Source organism: Ambystoma mexicanum, chromosome 9 (assembly GCF_040938575.1).
Source record: "Ambystoma mexicanum isolate Mex_15411 chromosome 9, UKY_AmexF1_1, whole genome shotgun sequence".
Classification (NCBI taxonomy): domain Eukaryota; kingdom Metazoa; phylum Chordata; class Amphibia; order Caudata; family Ambystomatidae; genus Ambystoma; species Ambystoma mexicanum.
The window spans coordinates 1277400512-1277423009 of record NC_090931.1 but is presented as its reverse complement, the minus strand read 5'-3'; the positions used below and the strand labels follow the sequence as shown (position 1 = coordinate 1277423009).

Genomic DNA, 22498 nt, shown 5'->3' with positions numbered 1-22498 from the left:
TATTTCGTGATGATATGATAACAAGCTAGACACCACCCTGATACTCTGTTTTATATTTCCTTAGGGGAAGAGTAGGAGAATAGTGAGTGAGGTGGCTAGTAAGGAGAAGGCGAGAGAACAGCCGGAGGAATTGATACCCAGCTGCAGTGGAAGAAGTCTTCGCTCTGTTGGCAGGACAAAAGGTTAATGGTTAAATGACATTCAGAGCACATAAAAGAGAGGAGGAGTTCAGGGACAGGAAGTGGTCATAGCTGACCAAAGATGAAGGACTACAGAGACTATGGGATTCGTAGTTTAAAAGTGGAAAAGTCACTTGGGACATTTCAATGTTGTTGTTTTTGGTTATAGTTTGTTGAAACTGCTGAAGAGTAGTAATAAATGAAGTTGAAGCATAATGCTTGCCTCCTAGTCTTTAATAGAATTAATACTCCCTGCCCAGTTAGCAGGGGTAATCTTTATTGCATCTCCCCGACAAGGAAGACCCTGTTGCGTTATACGAAAGCCTTGACGCTGGACCAAAGAAATGGGGGGGAGGACTGTAATTATTTTGGGGGGTGATGTAGCATTGCGAGATGCTGCCGTCATCTGGACGGCCCAATGGGAATCAAGGGTCATGGACACGGAAATGCTGCGTGCGCATCGTGCGCAAATTAAAGCAGTTCACTGCCGACCAGCCTGGTGTCCAGGTGTGTGTGATTATTGTGCAGTGCCGCACTAGGCCCTGCGCAACCCACACCTTCTTTAAAGACCTCACAAAACCCAATACTACAAGTCCCAGAATACAAAGTTAAAACCAGGACTGGCCTAAGAGCTCCCGAATGAATAGGACACATTGGCACCTATGCCCTGGAACTCACTGTGAAAAATTGAATGTCATCTATGAAAGAGTCCCTGCTGCTAAGTACAGTAAATTATATACAGTTGCATGAAATCATCTGGTCACCGTACTCAGGGTTAACATTTTCGCTCACACAAAACATTTAGGAAGATGCTACACAGGAAGGACGAAAAGAGTCCTTTTGAATCACACGTGAGAGAAACCATACCACAAAGGGCGCCCTGCATGGGCCCCTCCCTTCACTTTGTTTTTCTCTGGCAGAGGCATAAACAGAGAGAAAGGACGCCCTGTTTTGCTGACACCGCAAGTACAGGGGAAGTTCTAAAAGTGCAAGAGTCGCCTTCTTCTAATTGCTTTATTACCGCCAGATAAACATGTTCGCATCCTGAGCTGCCTTGAAGCTGGACTTCAGTCTCTCCGTCGAGCTTAGTGCGGGTTAGTGCCGCTTTGGGGCTTGCGGCGAGGCACGGCATCGCATCACACGGCACCTAAGTGGGCACATTGTTCGCGGCAGCAGCTGCTGTTCCCGAAACTTGTCATGACGGCCATCGGAGTGCAACAGGTAGGCTGGTCCGCGCGGAACTTTGTAGGAGGCGGTGGTCGCGAGTTGATAATGCCCATTTTTGTTTTTGTAATCGGAATATCTCACTCAAATACGCAATTCGCTTCAAAGAGAAACGGTGACCCTATTGTTGGCATATGTGAACACCCCGTGGGAACATTTATTATTTTCTTTACGATTCCGTTACATGTCTAAGAGGAATAGGTGCGAAAGCTAGTGGCTCCCAAGTTTAGGTCGAGCGTGAGTAGCTCGTCCTGTTTGTGGATGGCTTTTTTTTCTCATTCTGAACCTTGTCGTGCTTTATATCCAATCCTCTGTTTAGGAGTCGCAATACAAAAAAAGAACCGGGGGGCGGGGGGTCGCCCTCTCAAGTGGCCTGGTACTGATGACGAACCGGAAAATTACATACTTCCTTATTAATCGGTTTTTCAAAAAGGTGTATAGGCCGGGTACTGTCCGAATAATACAAACAATGCTTGCCACAGATTGGGGGGCGAGGGGAGTTTGGGTTCAATTTGGTGGAAATGTTGCCACCTGTTTATTTTTCCTAAAGTACAATAAATCAGTAGACGGCACGTATTATTTTCCAAGAGACAACAGGAAAAGAAAGAGGAACCCAATACACTGCCGACCCCCCTCACCAATGAGGGGCAAGGGGTGGACTCGCAGTTTATGTGCAATATTTAAGGATTAGACTTAATATGGGCGCGCCGCGAGCCTATTTTATCGTGTGATTTGGTTACTCACACTGCGAAAAACAAGTTGAAATCCTGCCTGCTCAAGATTACTCGTGACTAAGACCAAGTAAAACAACAAGCCACTCAGCCACACGCCTGCCAAGTCCAGTTACTGTTTTATCGGACTGAATCACCATAAATAATTTGGCATTCTTTAATTTGGTGTGATCCATCCAAGTACCTGGCATTAGGAATTACTTCCTTTGGCAGGGTGGCACAAATCAGATACAACCCGATTATTGTGCATAACGTGGTGAGCCGATGTCGTACTCTCTCACGCAGAAAATGCAACTTAACCTAAGAAGGCCAAGTAGGGACGTAATTGGGGCCGTACCTAGGGTCTGAGAGGCCGTGGGCGGCAAAATATGTTTAGGCTCCAACTTATTTACATAAATAGTGACATAAGAAAATAATTAATATCACAGAATGAGTCTTTAAGACGCAAAGATATCATGAACTTAAATCAAAAACAGGTTGCCAAAAGGAAGGCCGGAGACTACGACCTCAGTATAATGTGGCAAAATAATATGCCCTGGCAGAAAGACAACCTAGAACAACCCATATATGAATTCACCCCTCCTGCCCCTGCTTGGAGACTGGCCTCCGGTAGTAAGTGTGTTTATAAAAGATTACATTTTTATTTTTTAAGTAGCAGGTCGTGTTAGCCAAATACCTTCTAATTTTGGCCGGTAAGGCATAGTGAGATTTGCCCGTGGAGCGCCCACTTTGGATTAGTGGCGAAGCCAGGATTTGATACCAATCTGCAATTCAGGCACTTGAATGCATCTCTTCCCAGATATAATTGGTAGAAATATTGTTTTCGAAAGGTCTCTTTGAAACTTTGGCGTGAACCACATGACTGTCGAAAGCATTTAAAAAATATGGTGATTGTGATTTGTTACCTGAAGCCAACTGCTGTTTTTGCAGAAGTTTCACGATTCTTAAAAAAAAAAAAAAATTGGTGGATATATTTGGCCATATTTATTTCTTTTATTTAGATTTATAGAGTGCACTACAGCCCTCGGGCATTGAGGCGTTAAAAGGGGAGCATAAGAAGGCTTGATTCTGTGTTACATGAATGCCGCCCAAAGAAGAGTTCTTATACATGGTTATACAACTGAGATGAAACACAGGTTGCTTGGTTACAGAGGCTGAAGTAAATGCAGGACAAATGCAAACAATATCAGACAAAAGCCTAGTTTTGATAGCCTTGCGAAAAGGCTGCATGAGAATCAATTAGCCTGATGGATGTTCCAGTAGTAGGCTGCCTGTGTTGGGGAAACTGCTGCCGCCAGCACGAGTTTTGGCAACAGTAATCATGTTAGCGTAAGGCGTTCTGGCTGGCCTGATCGAAAGGGGTTTGGAGATTCTTTGGACCAGGTGGGGGGAGGGGGTAGGTTGTTAAGACACTTGAGTGGACCTGAGTCCTGAGATATGGTCTCTATGTGAGAGACCCGTGGCGGCCCTGAGGGTGTTATTTTGAGCTATTTGTAGTTTTGCAATGTTTTTAGATGAAGTTCCTACAAGGAGAGCATTGCAATAGTCCAGTCTAGAGCCAATTATTGCCCTAGCGATGGTGAGACAGTTCTGTTGGGATAAGATTGGTTTAACTGTGTTGTTACGTTTGGAGTGATCGGCTGAGGAGGATGCTATGGCGTTGACCTGCCTGTCCATGGTCAGGTTAGGTTCTATATATACGTCCAAGGTCTTAATCGCCTGTGACACAGTGATGGGGATATTGTCGACTGTGAAGGAACTGTATTGCTTGTCCAACTTGCCCTAGGTGGATGGGGATCCAATCAACAGAAGTTCGGTTTTGTCCAAACTAGCAATATGCTTTTATTTCAGAAGCTAAAGGCAAGGCTTATTTTTACTGTCAAAAGAAAAAACTCCAATGATGTCATGCCAGTGCAGGGATTGGACCCGGGGAAGGTTGTGTATACTGCAGAATGGCCTTGTGCATTAGAGCCTGTTTACCTTGGAGGTCTTGAGGCAGTGTAAGCAATTACACAGGTCTTCAAATGTTAACAAAATTGACAGGGCTCAATTTGTAAAGTTGCGCGGAGTACAAAGAGGCAGAGGGCACAGTTGCTCAGTTCTTCTTGAACAACTGGGGTAGTGTGTCATTTTGCCCCTCTGGTGATTCTGCAAAGTATTTGCATGGGCTGACCAAAAACAGGCAGGGCGTCTGGATTGAAGGCTGTGCGCATCCAAAATCGCTGTGTGGCAGAATTTCTGTCTCCTGCTGGGTTTACAATTGGGTGGTGTGAGAGGCCAAATCGTTTTGGCGGTTGCGGAAATAGAAGCAGGGGATCCATAGCAGAATGTTGCAGAGGCAACTGAGCAAGTTGGGCGACTGTTGCTGAGATTTTATATTAAGACCTTTCTGTAAATCAGATGGCATTTTTCCTATTCCTGCTGTAAAATGTGGTGTTTCGACCTGGGAATGGGTACGGCTCCCACGCTTCACTTGTTGTGGGAACGTATGCCCCCATAGCGAAAAAGCTGGCACCCATGAATGCATGCACAGTGAATGAACCTGGCACCCTTGAATGCATTCACAGCGAGTCAACATATCTTAAAGTGAAATATATGCTTTTTTCTTTTTTGCTACAGATTCCAGATGTGAAGCTCGCCATTTTAAAGAACAGCGAGCGAAAAATGATTTGTGTGTGGTATACAACTTTGGAGTGAAAAACATTATAGAGCATTTGAAACGGCATTCACTGCAAGAGAGGGATATCAATTAAGAGTCCCAAGAGCTTCTGAATAAGAAATCAAGGGTCCACCTAACTACAACATTACAAATTGAAGATGGGAACCAAATACTCTCATGTCCTGACGAAGGCTCAGGGCGCTCAATTTAGTAGTAGAGACCACCATGCACAGTCCGAAACGCACAACATTCTGGTTTTATTTTTTTCCATTAACACAGTACGTGATTCGATCAATGCAAATCTGAGACAGGAAATACAAAGACTAGTAGTTGCTGATCAGTTTTGTTCGGCGCACGATCCAGGCCCATGGAGATGCTCTTGATTACTTGTTTAATCAGCAAGGACCATTTTTGAAGATTTATGGCATCTAGTCCAGATTATCTACAGTGTTGTATAGAGTGAATATCTGCCAATATTTGAATATGGTAGTTTAGAATATTTTGGTGCTTGTTTTTCTTCTGTAACCCCATCACAAATTTTAATTTCTAAAAGATTCCACTACAGTGGAATCAAGACTGTATTGTTTAAGTCTTTGATACTGAACAAATGCATATATATATATATATATTAGCGTTTGGGTTTCTCCTGAAAAGGAAGAATGGTATGATTGCAGAGTGCATGTGGAAAACATAGGTTGATAGAGGAATAGCCAGTGTTACTCAGTTCCTACGTGTCTCCTGTGGGCACTTTTTTACACATTTATCAGGGGTCCTCCAAGGCAAGTAACGACAGGAACACCGACGTAATCCAAAAAGGAGCGTACACCAAGCAGGAAGTAACACTATTTATTTGGTCCCAGATGCAGCTTGGAGCGCATGTTTCAAACAGCACAGTGGACCATAACTGTGTGAAGGGCGCTGTCAACGCTGCCCACTGCGGGCACACTTTTTCTATACAAATGACATATTTGTCATACTCGAAGTTGAAATATTTGTCAGAACATCCCACAAAACTGATTGGTAGAACTACATCAGTTCCCTATATCTAAGCATATATTGAATACTTGGGATTCGTTCAGGCCATCCTGACCCCCTTTGTCCAACACCACTCCTTGTGACATCACAAACCTTCCACAATGTTTTATAGCATTGCGTGATAGTGCTGATCACTGGAACTGTATTCATCTGCCATTGGTCAGTTGCCATCGAACACACAAGACCACCTGAGTTTGTCTAGGGGGGCGACATTCACATGGCATCCGGAAACATCCAAAAAGACTGAATGAAAGATTTGGCCGAATTTCAGCTACATCCCCTATTCAGTGGCAAGGGCTGCAGGGGTGTCCCCCCGCACCCTTGTTCACTATACTGTCAGTGGGGATGTTGCAGGGGTGTCCCCTGCAGTCATTCGTGTACTTTTTTTGTTTTAAATAAAATACATTTTTTATTTTTTTTAAATTTAACAAAAAAAAGGAAAGGTCCCTGCGGCACCGGTTCCCGATCACGGGAAGTGAAGGGGAACAGGCGTTGCAGGAGCACAGCAAGTCGGCGGCACACAGCGAAGTGTGCCGCCGCAAATTAAAGTGGGTGTCATGTATTTATTTTGGGTTGTTTCAGCTTGACGAAAAACATATTGAGTTACCCTGTGGACATCAGCAAGGACACAAAACACTGTTGCACCCTAGGGACACTGAAACCTCACCCAGGATTGGCTCCCCGTTGCCCGCTGCACAGTCATCTTCCCATGACCATCTGCCAAGGGGCGATTTGAAACTGCTTACTCCACATGGTTTGGATTTTAGTTGCATGTGTATAATTTTTAATTCTGTACACTTACAGCGTGCCAGGCACCTGGGTGCTCGCTGTATCTGTTGGTCCCATTCCCCTGCGGCCACGTTCTCCTGGTAACGGTCAACTTGTCACATTTCTACAGCACACTGCTGCATCTGAGCGCTCAAGAAATTCATGTTTACTCGGGGCACGAGGCCTGTGGTTGCGAAAAGGCAAATGTTCGTTTTTTTTATTGGTTTAATCAAACCTTTAAAAAAGATGACATCACATTTAACTTTGCATATACATAAATAACGTGAATGGCGAATAAAACATAAAAAGCAAAAAATATCACAAATTAAGAAATTTAAACATCAAAATAATGAAAAAATAAATAATAATGAGCACTGAATTCGGCAAAATACATCACAAATCGCAAGCCCATATTTAAGTCAATTTTTCGTGTGATTTGGCTCTGTTCTACTAACCTGTGGCCTATACTCCACAATGATTGCTATGTTCATATTGTGCTACACTAATGCTTCTACCCACTACCCCTGCCTTTATCCCCATCCCCAGCGGGCCTCTTTTGCCCCATCGCCCACTTCGTACCCCCACTACCCCTGGACTTCTCTGGCTGCACCTGTGGACATGGCATAAATTACACTGCACAGCTGTCAATGATGTCCTCCCCTCCCAGAGTGCACCCTCTCCTGCCCCGCTGTGTCCCCCATCGGTCACGTATTTGATGGGTGCGCCCCCCTTAGCAGCACTGAATTTGCACCTTTACGCATTCCCCTTCTATCGATCAACACTTTCTTGCTCGTCGTGTTTTTTTTTTTTTTTATACTTACTGTCTTGGGGCTCCATAACCTAGCTACCCTGTCGTGGTCCCCCCTTCTTCCTCATACTTCCCTAGGGAGAATTCTATTATCACACACCCCTCACCATAAGCTGCGCCCACCACCCAAAAGGTGTCCTCTTGCTCTACATTTTCAGGTGGCATTGTTACTACTGCATTGTGTATCCTGCTTGTTTGCTCCCGACTGTGTTGAACCCAAGTGTTTATTATGTGCTTTATCACTTCCCCACCAACATTCAGAGACATTATATATCTCCTTCTCCCCTTTGTGCATTTACAGTGTTGTACTATCAGCTGGACCGCACAGAAGGTGATGAGCACCAGAAAAGTCACTTTAAAAATGTTCACCAGCCACTTGGCGACCCAAGCAAAAAAGAGTCAAACCAGCTGTCTGAAACTGCACTTGTCTCTCTGGTCATAGTCTCATGGAGTGTATGCATTTCCTCTATGGCTTCTGTCAAAGTTTCATTAGCTGGAATTACAGTACAACAGCTACTACCTATTTTGTGGCAGACACCAACCTCCATTGCCGTAAGCATGTCCAAGACATGGTGATTCTGGAGTGCCACCATTCTGACTATCCAAAGCTGCTCCCTTACCACATTTAATCCTTTCTTGGTCGAGTTCGCCAGTTGTAACAACTCGTAAAGGGTCACCTGCAACCACTTGGCATTTGCAGCTGCTTGTACCCCTGGAAGCAGAAGAGCTGCAAAAATGTTTGATGCCTTAGAAAACAAGCAAAAGTGGTGGAGCTGCAGTCAAACTCTGATTTGCTGGACCAATAGTTGCTGTGCCTGTCACTTTTCAGTGTCGGCACCACAGGATGGTCACTGAAGGGCATCCATTCTGCACCGGGGCGAGGTTGTGCAGTGTGACAAGAGAGCAGAGCCCCAGTCGGGAGGGAGCTGGGTGTACGCCTGGGTTCCACATGCCCCCCCAGTACTCCATTACAGCTGCTGTTCAGCTCTTCAGTGCTGGAATGCTCATCACCTTGGTACAGCCGGCATTCTACCCCTACTTTGTTGACCCCGTGGACCTGAAACATAAGGAAAATCGTGTAAGAGGCTTTGTGTACTGGTTGATGTCTCTCATCTATCCATGTTAAATCAGTACACATTTATTCCACGTTGCCCTACAACTTTCATTAATGTTTACCATTACATCCTCTTCAAACCTTACTAACCCTTCTGCTTGACGTTGTACCATGTTCCCCCCCCCCTCCCATTGTCTACCATGAAAGAAAGACTTATCCTGCCTGGTTTAATTTCAGCATTGCGCTCTGCTGTGCATTGTGAACAGCTGTTCTTTCCCCACCCCATTACTCCCCTGCAGGCATATTCCAGTATTATGTTTAGTCTTCCTTTTATGCCATTCTCTCCAACTGCATATAATTGTCAGCGTACACCCTTTTTCCCCTTCATCAATCTAGTGGATGAAAACTGACTGACCCTGAAACAGGCCCCTTGTTTTGCAAAGTGGTGCATTAAGCACCTCCATTTTCGACCACAACATTTTGGAGAAGGAAAAGCTTGGGTGCCCCTGTGATGTGTGGGATAAGGGAGCACACATAAGTGTCATTAGCCCTCTCTCAATCCGCACGCCTCATATCATACCACACCTTCCCAGATGCTGTGTCTTGCCTGCCACAATGCCATCGTGAAACGCATCTGCATTAAATAAGCCGCTTTTGTTTCTTGTTCGTTAGTTTTGAGTGCTTTCTGATCCTTTGTATAAAAGGAACCAAAGAAAAGAGAGCATTTTTTTTTCTGCCTCCTATCATTACCAACATTACTGCAAGGCATATCGTCAATCTCCTCCATGTGCCTCCTATATAAACTAATGGCAGAGAAAAAGTCAATGGGCCTCATTATGACCACGGCAGTAGCCGTGCCAGTAAACGCGGCACGGCTGCTGCCGCGCCCGGTAATGGGGACTTACCGGGGCATCATAGTCCCGGTAATTCCCCATTGCCGGGCAAGGGGGAAAAATTACTCATTTCCAAGTCCCACTCAATGGGAATTGGGAGGACGGATGCACCGGCACTGTGTGCATCCGTGCTGGTGCATCCATCAAGGTCTGCGAGTGGGTGCTGTTCCGCCCGCCAGGTCAGACCTTGCCGGCTGAAAGTCACCCGTTCGCATAACTGAGTATGCTGATCAAGTAACAACAGTGCCGGTACCTTACCAGCACCGTTGTTCCCGGACCAGCATACTTAAAATGAGGCCCAATGATGGCTGAGAAATACTCCCCATCAAGTTGTTCTCCTATCCTCCGAGAGCCTACACTGTGGTCTCTGAGGATGCCTGAATGATGCCCGGCGGTCGGTCACCTTGACTGCAGTGGGCGTGCAGTAGACCACTCTGTGTGGTCTCGTGAAGCAAGGTTCTTTCCATTTTCTTATTACATTTTCTAATAAAATCTGAAATTGCCTGCGCCTTTTATTCCTGGACGTACATTCTCCTGCCAGTGACAATTTTGGGTGTAGTCAAATGGTGATCTGCGCCAGGTGAGTGGTGTAATGCAGATAAAGCGAGAAGCAAGCAGTATAGCCAATTTTTGCAACAGCTTGGCCAAGCGCTCTTTAAGCAAGCCATTCAAACGTTTGAGCCAACCTTAAGCTTGAGGGTGGTACACTGAGCTGACTTTATCCCCAGGAGGACTGTAACCTCCTAAAGAGATCACTGGCAAAGTGCTGCCCATTGTCTGACCTCAATTCATCACATGTTCTCCCCCCCCCCCCAACCTCGGGAATACCTCCCGCACCAAAAATGTGGCCACTGTTTTTGTATCATGGGCACAGGGTCCCGGCTCCATCCAACACGAAAAAGGACACCCCAGAACAATTATGTACCCATAAGGCACATCTATCCTGCATATCAAATAGTAAATGTGCAAATGCCGGAAGTGTCTCTCCGGTCGCAGTAGTCTTGCCCTGACAATTTTTAATATGTGCCCTGCCAAAAACCTTTGGCAGGCCATGTAATTACTCGTACATTCAGCAACTAACTTGGAGGTTGGGCACAAACCAAGTCTCTGCAGCCACGTGTACCCCTCTCTTTATCCATGGCTCCCTTTTCTCCGGGGGCATTTCACCTTGCAATTCGATGACCTGAACAATGGGTAGTGCATTAGAGACCAGTAGCGTTGATGCTCTCGTGTCTCTTGGACCCGAGTGCCATCATGGTTACTTTTTATTATTTTTTTTGTGTTTTTTTTCTCTTTACCTGGGAATAATAGCAGTTCCTTCAGGCAAATGGGCCGCTTCTTTGGCTGCTCCATCGGCCATATCATTACCCTGGGAAACAAAATCCAGGCCGCCTATGTGGGTGGCGCATTATATTGTTGCTACCTCTATTGAGAGGGGTAACCCTTCAATAAGATGTGGCAGTAATTCTGCATGCTGAACGGGGGATCATCACTCCTTTTGAACCCTCCCCTCCTTAACCATCGAGCCAGGCCTGAGAGCACTGTGGAGGTGATGTATGCCGAGTCTGAAAATATTTATCACGTGCCCTTCTGACATGTCTAGTGCTGTTATTAGAGTCACTAACTGCCGCATATGCCGAATAATAAGCTGGCAATTGCACTTTATACCAAATGCAAAATTCACCCTCCTAATGGCATACCACTGTGGCACCAGTATACCTGTATCCCGTGCTCAAATCTATTACCGCTCAATAATTTCCTCCTTCACCTGGGGGTTCCCTTCCATTCTGTCCATGTAAGATGCGCAGTCATGAACATATTCTCCCTGCGCAGCAGGCTGTGCTAAGAACGTTGCAGGGTTCACTACATGACATCTAGGAACCTCAATTGCTGTGTTTGTCAGTATCCTCGGGCCCTCTGAGCTGTTAACGTGGCTTTGGATTTCTCTAGGATCGGGAAAAACGAGTGCTTCATGTATAAAATCATGGGGCACCAAATCATTATGATGGCTATCTTCTCTATGGCAAACGCTGCTGCCGCAAATGCCTGTTCGCAGGGAAAGTGACCTTGCATTACTGGGTCTAACAGACCGCTGTAATATGCAGTGCTGCAGATAAGATTTGGAAGTGGGAGTATTTTACTCCCTGTTTTTTTTTTTTAAGTTGAGAATAAAATTATCTTTTAGGGGTAAAAATGTAAGTTTAGTTCCCAATATCAGTATTTTATAAGTATGTAAAAATATATTTAAACAAACAGAATATAATTTTTGCACAGTTATTCATGCACATTAAAAGATACATGTTTACTTCTTTCCATCAGGCAGGTAAAGTAGTAGTTTCTTCCTGTGGTACTAAGTGCACTACTAGTCCAAACATCCATGGAGCTGTGAGGCGGCTGAAAGTAGGGGCTCAGATTCAGCATTTTTTTATTTTTATTTTTTTGCTATTTTTTGTTGGGAGTATTTTTACTCCCTATTTTTTTGAGGGGTGGGGGGGAGTAATCTTTAGGGAGTAAAAGTGGCGGATACACCACTTATCTGTAGGGCTGGTAATACGCCAGAGGCTTCTGCCCCAGTGTTTTTCTCTAGGTGACGACAGCCGTCATCACTGTGCCATCATAATGTGAAAACGAATAGAACTTCTCTTTATAATTTGAGCTTGCCAGCACCGTGCATGTGCCAGTGACTCTTTGTTCGGCAACATTTTTCCACTCAATGGGGCTCTTAACCTTTGGGCTTTTTTTAAGCGCCTGAAGGAGGGGCTTTGTGAATGTTGAATAACCAAATGCCTGAGCCCTACTGTAATTGCAGAATCCTAAACTGCTGCATCTTGTATGCCGTGCAGGGCGGTGGTGTCCTGTGTATTGCCTCCACTCTTTGGTGTTATCTTTTGCCCCTCTGCAGATGTGACTTGTCCCAGGTACACCACCTCTGTCGCTTCTCCTTTCTTCCTTGTACCCTTTCTCAGCTCGAAGAATCAAAAAAACTATTGAATCTGTCCAGCAGTTGTCCTCAGTCACACTGCACACTAGGAAGTTGTCCATCTACTGTATCACCGTACCGAGTACTTGCAAATTGCTTAGATCGATATGGATCACCCTGTTGAACACACTGGGGGATTCGCAGTATCCCTGTGGTAACCTTGTGTGTTCAAATCAAACACTGCGATATGTGAATGCAGTGATATATCTGCAATGTGATGAAAATGAAGGCTTTTCTCAGATCAATCACTGTGAAATATTTTGCATTTGCTGGAAAATTACACACTATTGTAGCTGGGTTTTGCACGAGTGGGAACTCTGCCTCTACCATATTGTTATAGGGGTAGAAATCCTGTATAAATCTCCAGGCCCCTCCTTTTGCTTTTTTTAATCGGATATATGTCCGTGTTGCATGGGAATGTTGATGACTGTATTATACCCTGCTGTCATAATGATAATAGCATGTCACTAATGTCCTCCTCTGCCTCGCGGGAAAGCGGGTATTGCTTAACCCGGGGCAGCAACGTCCCCTCTTTTTAATTTTATGCAGACTGCGCCAGCTCCTCTGAGCACTCCCACATGATGGGGCCCTATTGGCCCGTAACATTTATGGACCACCTTTAATTATTCTCGAGTGTAGGCGGCCTGCTTCACTACCCTTTGTGATTTGTGGCACCAGCCTTTCTACCGCATGTATTGGGCATGGGATGTGTAGCTGAAACACAATTTCTCCCTATCCGCCTCGCTGTCTGCAAAAAGCTGTTCATCAGTCAATGTTAGCGTTGGAGCAATACAGAGGATTGTATGCCGCGTTTTCGTCCTAATCTTCACACACATGCATTTCCATTTTATTGCCCCCTCCAACTGCACTGCTATTCCAAAAACTGCATTCTCTTATGCCTGAAGTAATTTGAACATTTCAAAAATTTACAAGTTATTTTGTTTGCCTAACTAAGGTGTCGTCTTGTCTTTAAAAAATAAAAAAAAGTTTACCAACACTTGTTTTATGCTACCATTGTCTAACCCAGTACAAGCAAACATAACTTTATGGCCTTAATTCGATATGTGCAATGATTCACACTGAAAAGTTTCAGTGTGGGGGAAAAATTGGCAACAGGTTTATTACAGATCACTTTTCCAAACAAGAAATGACTTTAAATAAGCAACCAGCTGACCAGCATCCTACAGGCATTGTCCTCACCCTTTTTGTAGATGATATATTCCCCCTGTTACTGAAGTCCTTATGTCTGTTACAGGCTCGTTTTGCTCCCCACAATACCAGTGCGCCCTCCCCATCCCTCAGGCACTTGGACACAAGTAATACACAGGAGACCAGAAGTATAGAGACATGCAATGTAATGCAAACACACACCAATGCATGGGAGGGCTTCATTCTGCTCTGTCCCTCCCAGACCTAGCTCATCTGTTGGTTTTAAGTAATTTAATCGGGGGAATGTTTATTTTATTTTTACCGTGAATTTTTTTTAACAAAGCCCATCAAATTTTTTTTTGTTTGGGTCCCCCCCAACCCCCCATTTCCTTTCAGTTTTTATCTATCCCCAAACACCCACATCCCATATAATATATATTTTCTAATCCCCCCCACCTCCCTCAAAAAAGATGGGTTTTTTCGTTAAAATGTTTGCGGTAAAAAACCCTGTGAAAAAACACCCCGCGATGAAAGGACGTTGTAACATCCGTATGTACAAATGGAGAGGCTAAATCCATTAGTCGCCCTTGAAGCAGTATTTATACAACTGAGGTCAATTTCGGAGAACAGCCTGCAGTTGCGAATGCACGGTCATAACTGCAAAGCAGCCTCTGGCAGTCTTTTGGATTTGAGCCTGTAGCATTGTCGCTGTGTACAACACAGCAACATCACGCATTCCACAGCTCAGCGACTTCACTTGACATGGGGTGTTCAGCTGTTAGTCTCTTAGGCAAGTTTGTAGGCCAGTCTCATTGCATCAGATGTGTCTCAAAGAAACCCAGAGAAAATGCAAAATGCAGCATCAGTGATGGTAACAATGTCCAGCCATAACCCCTCTGTAAAGACTGGTAGGGGGTGTCTGTGCTTCTGCTCTCTATATGGTAGAGGAGAGGCACAGAAGACCCCAGCCAAGATTCTCTATAAGGTAGCAATGGACGAGCAATCGAGGCCTAGCTTCTCAGAAGGTGATGCAGGCTGGTTCTTAAGTACAGTGTAGTCCCCGAACCCCCACAAAGGAATGTCCACACACTGTATTACTGAAAACAGTCTTTATATAACTAATATTCAAAGGTATGTACACAATCACAATAACGCACTTTGTACTCGGAAGTCAATAATAATAAATATATACAATTCTAAAGTGGTCCCACCAATGTTATTGAATCTCATTAAAGTGCATCAACTGTACGGTTAAAATGTCACACAGATCAATAACGAGGAAACCAGCAATAGAGATAGGAAGGAACGCAAGATGGTTGAAACAATAGGCAGAATGCTGACCCCTAACACTAGGCACAGTTCTGTGTGGAGAACCCCCCCCCCCCCAAACCTGGGCAACCTGTAAATAAAGATATATAGCACAAGCCCAGTCCATCTATTGTTCAATAGTTTTACTTCCTCGGTTCTACCCCCCCCAATGTACCTGGTGGAGTAGAGTTCTCTGACGATGCATCGACCAATCCTTCTTGAGTGACTCCCTTTAAGGCAGGAGCTACGGATCGTCGAGGAACTCTGCGTTCAGTGTCGGGGAATCGACAGCCCTTCTTGAGTGCTCTCCCTGGAGTCACGGGTCGTCGAACGTCTGACGGAGAACAGGTTGAATTACGACAGTGAAGTGGCCGCTTCGTTCCTAGCGGTGCTCGTCGACGACAGAGCGTTGGCGTCCTGCAAGGAAGAGGCGTGCGGGGCACTTCGGTGACGATAGTTCTGGACCGCAAAGAGATGAACTGTGGCCCAGCAAGGGCGTCGAGTCGTCGGCGTCTCTGTGGTCCTTAGGTGACGGGAAACCCACCGGCGGATGCTCCTCGGCTCGTCAATGGTTAGGCCTTCTCCAGCGGGATAAAGCGGGCGACGATGCAGACGAGAGTGTCCGATGACCAAATGAAGTTCTTAGGCAAACGGGAGCACGGCAGCTCCGGTCGGCGACGGCGGTTGTCGACAGTGGCGGACAACAGTCCGAGTGCTTCTCTTTGAGATTCCGCGGCAGTCCCTGTCTCGGTCTGTCTAGCAGGGAGCTTTGGCAAAGATCGGCTGTACACGATGGTCCCTCGTAGCTCGGGAAGATGGCGCCTTACCAGCTCCTCTCTGGGTCAGTCCTTGGAGACACAGCAGCTTTCAGATTGTGAAGGAGAGCAACAGCACTTCTTCTCATCCAGCGGGGCTTCAAGGTCAAGCTTTAGTTACTCCAGTTACTCGTCGTAGTGGACTTCAGCTTCTGAACACGATTCCTATCAGTGAGAGGTCCCCAGATATACTGTTGTTCTCCCATTCATTCCGCTGGGTCACACTCAAGAATCCAATCACGACTAAGGGCATTCATGCAGGCAGGCAGCCAATCAGGCACACGAGGTATTCAGGCCATTCACTTCTCTCCAACAAGTTATGTGTATTGGGACAAGTACCGAGCCATTCAACACTCCAAGCTGCATTCATACCGGTTTTGGACAGGGCTGTCTAGGTCATTGTGTCAACCACCAGATACTAGACACCCACAACACAGAATGCATATTTGTCACACACACTATTCACCCAGGTCCCACCCACAGGAGGTACCCACAACATACATCACTGGGAAGGCTCCAGCTAGTCTGGCCGGGCCTTCACAACAACATCATATATGGCATTTCCACCCAACAGCCAGTCAGGGGGAAGGGACAGAGTCAGGGCTTCCCAGGACTTTGGGAAAACAAGGTAATGGGTAATAGAAAGCAAGAGGCCACAGGGGCCATCTTGTTTTCCATCAGGAATCAACTGATCCCAGTGGCAGGGCCGGGGTATCCCAAAATGGAGGATACTCTGCGCACCTGTAAATTTCAGCATGGAGCTGCCACCAGCCCATACCCTGCTCTGTGGGCCACCCACAGGTGCCCAAAAACATACACTAGGGGCACAGGGTTGTACCCCCACCCATGGGTGCCATAAGGGTATCCCACGGGTCCATTCACCAAACCAAAAGAGAGAACTGCACCGCCAGGAGTCCCACATGAACTCCTGCGCGGAAAACACGACAGAACACACGATAAAAAGCAGTAAAGGACAAGGATACGGAGGCCCTGTCCATCCGATGCATTTCCAGCATCACACCCTCCTCCCCCCAACTTGTCCACCAAAGGCCTGGGCCAGCTGTGCCGGGCCTCTGTCCTGGGCTGAAAGCATTTGTTTGCATTGACTGTTTTAAAGTTTTAAATTTTCTAGAACCTTGATTAGATCTTATGTTGGATCCATAGTATTAAAAACTGTTTGAGTTGCTGCCATCAGCTCTCGCCCTCCCCTCCCCCCCCCCTGCTTAATATGGAACTGGGATACAGGCCGATTGGGATGTGGCCTCTCTACAGCCGGTACTTCACTAGCTGAGGCTCTGGGGTAATGAGAAATCTAGTCTCGCGCATGAATTGATAATCTCCATGATCAGTAAAGACCGTGGTGGTAAGGTCCCATGGATGTGCCATATTAAGAAACATCTGAATGCGATTAATACCACACAACTGTACCCACCTGGTAACTTGCTCTCCTGGGGTGAGTTAAATTGTGGACCGCCCGCTTCTGAGTCCGTGGGTGTGAACAGCGAGAGCTTAGCACTGTTGAAACCAAGAATCGTGGACTAATTGCCATCATGTCACCAGGTGTGCAGAGGCATTTGCTGTGGGCAGAACGCCTGGGAGATCAGGTATTGATTATTAGGGCACGATTCAATTGAATTCCTTCGCGGGCAGTGATGGCAGCCTGGTTCAGAGGGAGCACGGACGTGTCTTGCCCAATGTGTCAGGCTTAACGGGATGACCTTGTGCATTTATCATTTTTCTTCGCAGCTTATGCAAGGGCTAGGTCTGTTTTTGCGGCCCCTATTGCAGGAACTGGGTTTTGTGCAATATCGGCCTGTAATCATGTATTTACTGTGGGTGGAGTCACTGTGTGTGGGCTGGTCTTTGCTCACATTCTTGAAATCTGCACTCTATAGGAAAAAGAAGTTGAGCACTATGCTCCGATAGGTGCTTAGGTATACCCATACATGTTTACGCTATGGGATGCACACTGACCACCGTTTGATGCATATTAGCTGTAGTATTTTATTATGTTGTATATGGAAAATGTATTGCATGTATTTTGTACTTCATGCTATTGTAGATTTTGTTTTTATGGAATGTTTTGCACATATCCAAATTGATGATGATCTAGCCTTACAGCGACCTGTGCCTGTTCACCTTCACCTTTATGCTGGTTTATTATTAGGGTATTTATTAAGCACAAACCGCTTTAAGAAGCAATAGTGCTTCACAATCATAGGAGGAAAAACACCGGGAGGCATGCAGCGAAACCAGTTGAGCAGGGAGGTAACAGCAGGGGAGGGGGGCGGCAGGCAATTTGACAGAAGTGATCTACAAGCGACCAGGGGCGGAAACAGTGGGAAGCAGACCTCCCAGCGTCAGATTTGGTGGGGTGCGCAGGGTGTGTTGACCTAGGAGTTAGGGAGGAGCCATTCCCTGAAGGAGGGTCTTGAGCACCTTCCTTAGCTGTAGAAGCAAAGGGGGCAAGTGGAGGGTGGGGCGAAGGCAGTAGTCTACTGTTGATGGGGAGGAGGTTCCAGAAGTTTGAAGGCATAGCCAGAGCAGGCCAGTCTTCTGGTTCTTTCTTTCCTGCAATGGCACAGTTCGGGTCTGCACAGGTCCTTACTTCTCCTTGATCGCAGGCCTCCGGAGAGGTGGAGTTACTCGGTGAAGTAGCTTGGGGACTTCTGGATGACAGTCTTGTAAATGATGCAGCAGTACTTGAAGCCGATACATGCTTGCAGTGGGAGCCAGTGTAGTTCTAGGAGGGCAGGTGATTCTAATAAAAATCCTTGAACCGTCTTTGAGAATTGGTGTGTTCTTAAGAGCATTTATGACACTAAACTGTTCCACAAAAAAGCTCAGACTTCACCTGCTTGCCAGGGAGAGCACAATTCTCCTTTGTCCCTCCCCTCATCCCCAAAACCTTTTAACCTCGACCTGTGCCTTTGAGAGGGGGTACAAAGCAAGACTATGACCTAGTGCTAGCAGAAACTGGTATATTTAGAAAGGGTTTATCTGAAGGATTTTACAAATTGACGCATACCTTCTACGCATTATTTATTAAGATTAGAGAGGACTTTTTTTGTTGTAATTTCCTGTGCTTTAACTACATCTTAGTATTTATTGCAGCTCATCTACAATTTCATATGCAGCTTTAACTTTAACCATGAAAATTATTTCCTAGAATTGAGTAAGACAAGAAGGAACAACATTCAATTTGAAAATGCAAATGTTACAAAGGAAAAATATATATCTCGGTAAAAAAAAATACATTGTGAAAACATGCGCTAACTTTGATACAAATTCTGGCCTACACCTATTTCACTCAAGGAGCTTCCTCAGGGCGTTAAGCAGGTCTTAACACATTCTACTAATTAGGACATTTGATTCCCAAGTGTCGAACATTAATTTTGCAATATGTATATGAATCATCCAACGTAAATCTATGCAGTGTTGCCTTTCTGCTTCAATGTTGAGCATGATCGAGGAGGAATGGTTTCGATTAAAAAGGTTACGGGTACAAACCCCTTTTATTGAGGTAAGGGGGCACAAGCTGGTCTGCTTGATGTTAGTCACAGAAATCCTCGGTAGTTATCAAAGGGTTTTCAAAAATATCTTGCACTTGTCTGTCAAATAGAGGAACTTGCAAGGTCCCGTCTTGATTCCGTGGTGGACTGTAAAGTTCAGGATTGCACTGTGGGGAGGGTTCAAATTACTAGTAGCCATTTAGCTCTGGCTTGTGGCATACAAGAGCCTGGTTAGCATGTAACCAACAGTTGCCAGGAGTTTTTTAGTCCCCAGGGCAGGTGGTGCAATACAAATACATGTATGCAACATTACGTGTAAAAGTGTTTACCAAAAAGTGTCATTTAAATATGATAGGTTATTTATAACACGCTTAATACCCAGAGGTTTCTAAGCGCGGACCGGGGGAATCGAACCTGTGGTGCTACATGTTGTCTTGCTTCCATGGTGAGCAGGTTGCCCGTGAGCTATCCTCCCGAGACAACAAAAGTTAAATCGTGTGGATCATCTCTTCGGGAGGTTGGAATTGTGGCATTCTATGCAACACCTCTTGGAAACGAGAAAACGCCAAGCTGCATGGGTTTTGTTCCCGTGCTTAGATGCTGGATTCCTGTGGAAGGCCCTCGTCTGAAACGTCAACAATGTTTGTACAGATTTATGGTCCTTTTGAATTAAACACAAAAATCTTGCCCATATTAAATATCAGACGTTGCTGTCACTATGAAGACGATGCAAGAATGGGATCTGATGTTACCCAAATTAATATATTTTAATTGTTTAGTTCTCAGTCAATGTAAATATGTTAGGTAACCTCAAAATTGTCTGTCTTAAGCAAGCCTAATGGAAGTCTCAGTTTTTGCAAATGTATTGACCAAAGTTGCTGGATTTCTTTTTTAAACTATTTTTTAGGTTATTAAACCGTTACAATCTAAAAGAAATGCCTAAATGAAGCACTAGAATACACTGAATTTGCATATATGTGAAGAAAAATTAGGAAACAAAAATTGCATAAATATAATATAAAAAAGGTTCTCAGCCCTTCTTTTCCTACCAATTAGAGGCTGGAGCCCGGCATGACGCATGATATAAGAAAAAACCAAATATCATACTCCCCAAAGATGGCTCCCGATTCTTGCATATAGCTCATGGCCATAGCCTCTTTATTTTGATTCCTGGAGGCTAGAGGAGATCCTAAATACTTGCAGTGTCCCATACACATCCTCCAAACTGGTTGTCAAGAAACCCTGAAGGTGCAGGGGACAAGGGGAAAACCTGGTTGAAGGTTAAAAAGCAAACCCCACTAAGGAAAGACCCCCGTCCCCACGCCCCCCCCTCCTGACCACTCCCCCGTCCCCCAGACAGACTACTAGTTCCTCAATGCCATCACACATGGGAATGTTTTGGGACTCCAGGTCCCATAATGCACTGATCCATCAAGCTGAAACCCCAGAATGTATCAGGGGTTTGGATCACAGAAATTGAATGCAACATGAAAAGCCCAGGACATCCTGGGAAGCCTCTTTTCTGTCCAGGGAGGTGAGGTATGGTATGGGAAGGGGAACCAGACCACAATGCCCCATAGCAACACAAGTAAGACTGCACCCATGCTTATGCACAAGAAGGACAAACGCATGCACCCCCACCTCTCCAACAACCTCGCCTAATAACCACCAATGTAAAATCTCCCCTAAAAAAACACAGTAAATCAACCACCAAAACAGAAAATTCCACCCAGACTGCCAACCAAAAGAATATTCGACCTCTTGACTTCGACCTCAAGGTCAAAGGCACACTTATTAATGCGCGCTCACTCGGAGCACATGCCATAGAAATACACGACCTGATCATGGATCAACAACTTGATATGCTAGTTATAACTGAAACCTGGCTTCACCCGACCGTAGGCCCGCTACTTACCATTGCCATCCCACAAGGATACAGCATTCTCGGAACAGATAGAAATAACCTCCAAGGAGGAGGAGTGGCAATTCTAGCCAGAACATTGTTACAACTTAGAGCCTGCCCCCTGGAACAACTAGACGGTTATGAACTTCTACTAGTCAAATTCACGCCCAACCCAAAAACCACTACTAACTTTTTAGTTGTCTATAGATCACCCAACAAAAACACCCATCCAAATCTAGACATACCACTACTGCTTACGCCCATTATCAAACCTAAAACTAAATGCATCATTCTAGGAGATCTCAACCTAGGATATGGTGACCCTTCGGATACAGACTCATCTGCCTTCCACTCAGCTATGTCAGATATGAACTTTGCCCAAATGATTAATGAACCCACGCACTCCAAATGTAGAACATTGGACTGAATCCTCTCCCTGAACTCACACCGCACTATCGACTCCATTCTCCCTGTAGCGTGGACTGACCACCGAGTCATCAACTTTACCCTGCAATATAGCAGTATCAACCTTAACAGTTTCAGACCATTTGACACATTTGAAACTAGAAATATCAAAAAGCTTTCAGCAGATATCTATCCCCTGTCCTAAGCTCAGCTTTAGCCAAAGTCGCACCAAACGGTAACAATCCTGACTATCTAGAAGATTGCTACCAACAATGCCTTACCCACACCATTGACTCTCTTGCCCCTGTTACCACTAAAACGAGGAAACCTGACAAACGCTCCAGCTTCTGGTTTTGTGATTAACTAGTTTCCCTCAGACGCACGAAAAGATCGCTGGAACACGCACATAGGAAAACAAACAGCCCTGAATCAGAAAAAGCCTTTGAAATAGCTAATAACTACAAGTCAGCGATCAATATCTCACAAAGCCAATGCCTTTATTCAATGTATAGCCAATGCTAACTCCGATAGTAAAGAGCTCTTTTCCATCCTCGGGGAACTTGAGAACCCCGGCCAAACCATAGCACCTCATAACACAAGTAAAGCTTGGTGCACCACTATTCAAGACGCGTTAGCCGGCAAAATAACGCTCCTACAAAAGAAAATTGACAGTAAAAAGACTCTACTTGCCGGCAAAACCTCCCCTCTCATCGCCACCAATCCCACCAACACTCCTTCATGCACACCCTTTCAATTCACTCCAGTTTCTAATAAAGAAGTACTAACTACTATAGCCAAACTCAAAGCCTCAAATTGCAAAGAAGACAAATTACCATCCCACCTAGTCAAACTATGTGCCCCCACTCTTACACCCATCATTAAGGAATTTGTGAACGCCTCCTTCAGCTCCAATATAGTCCCCACCAGCATCAAAAAAGCCTGGGTCATACCCTTGCTAAAAAATAAAAACACTTTGGACCCCTCAGTACCCACCAACTACCGACCCATAACCACTTTCCCCTTTCTCTTGAAAATCATCGATAAAATAGCATACTCTCAGATCCAAAACCATCTA

At 45.3% G+C, this 22498-nt stretch overlaps 1 protein-coding gene across 1 annotated transcript in view; it reads left to right on the top strand.

Moving 5' to 3' along the window:
- The first annotated feature begins 1109 nt into the window (after positions 1–1109).
- The window catches only part of TMEM37 (transmembrane protein 37), a 61280-nt gene continuing 39891 nt past the window's right edge, over positions 1110–22498 (top strand). The window contains exon 1 of the mRNA XM_069616609.1: positions 1110–1400. Coding sequence (XP_069472710.1) covers positions 1377–1400 — 24 coding nt within the window. The 5' untranslated portion in view covers positions 1110–1376. The remainder of the gene's footprint in view (positions 1401–22498) is intronic.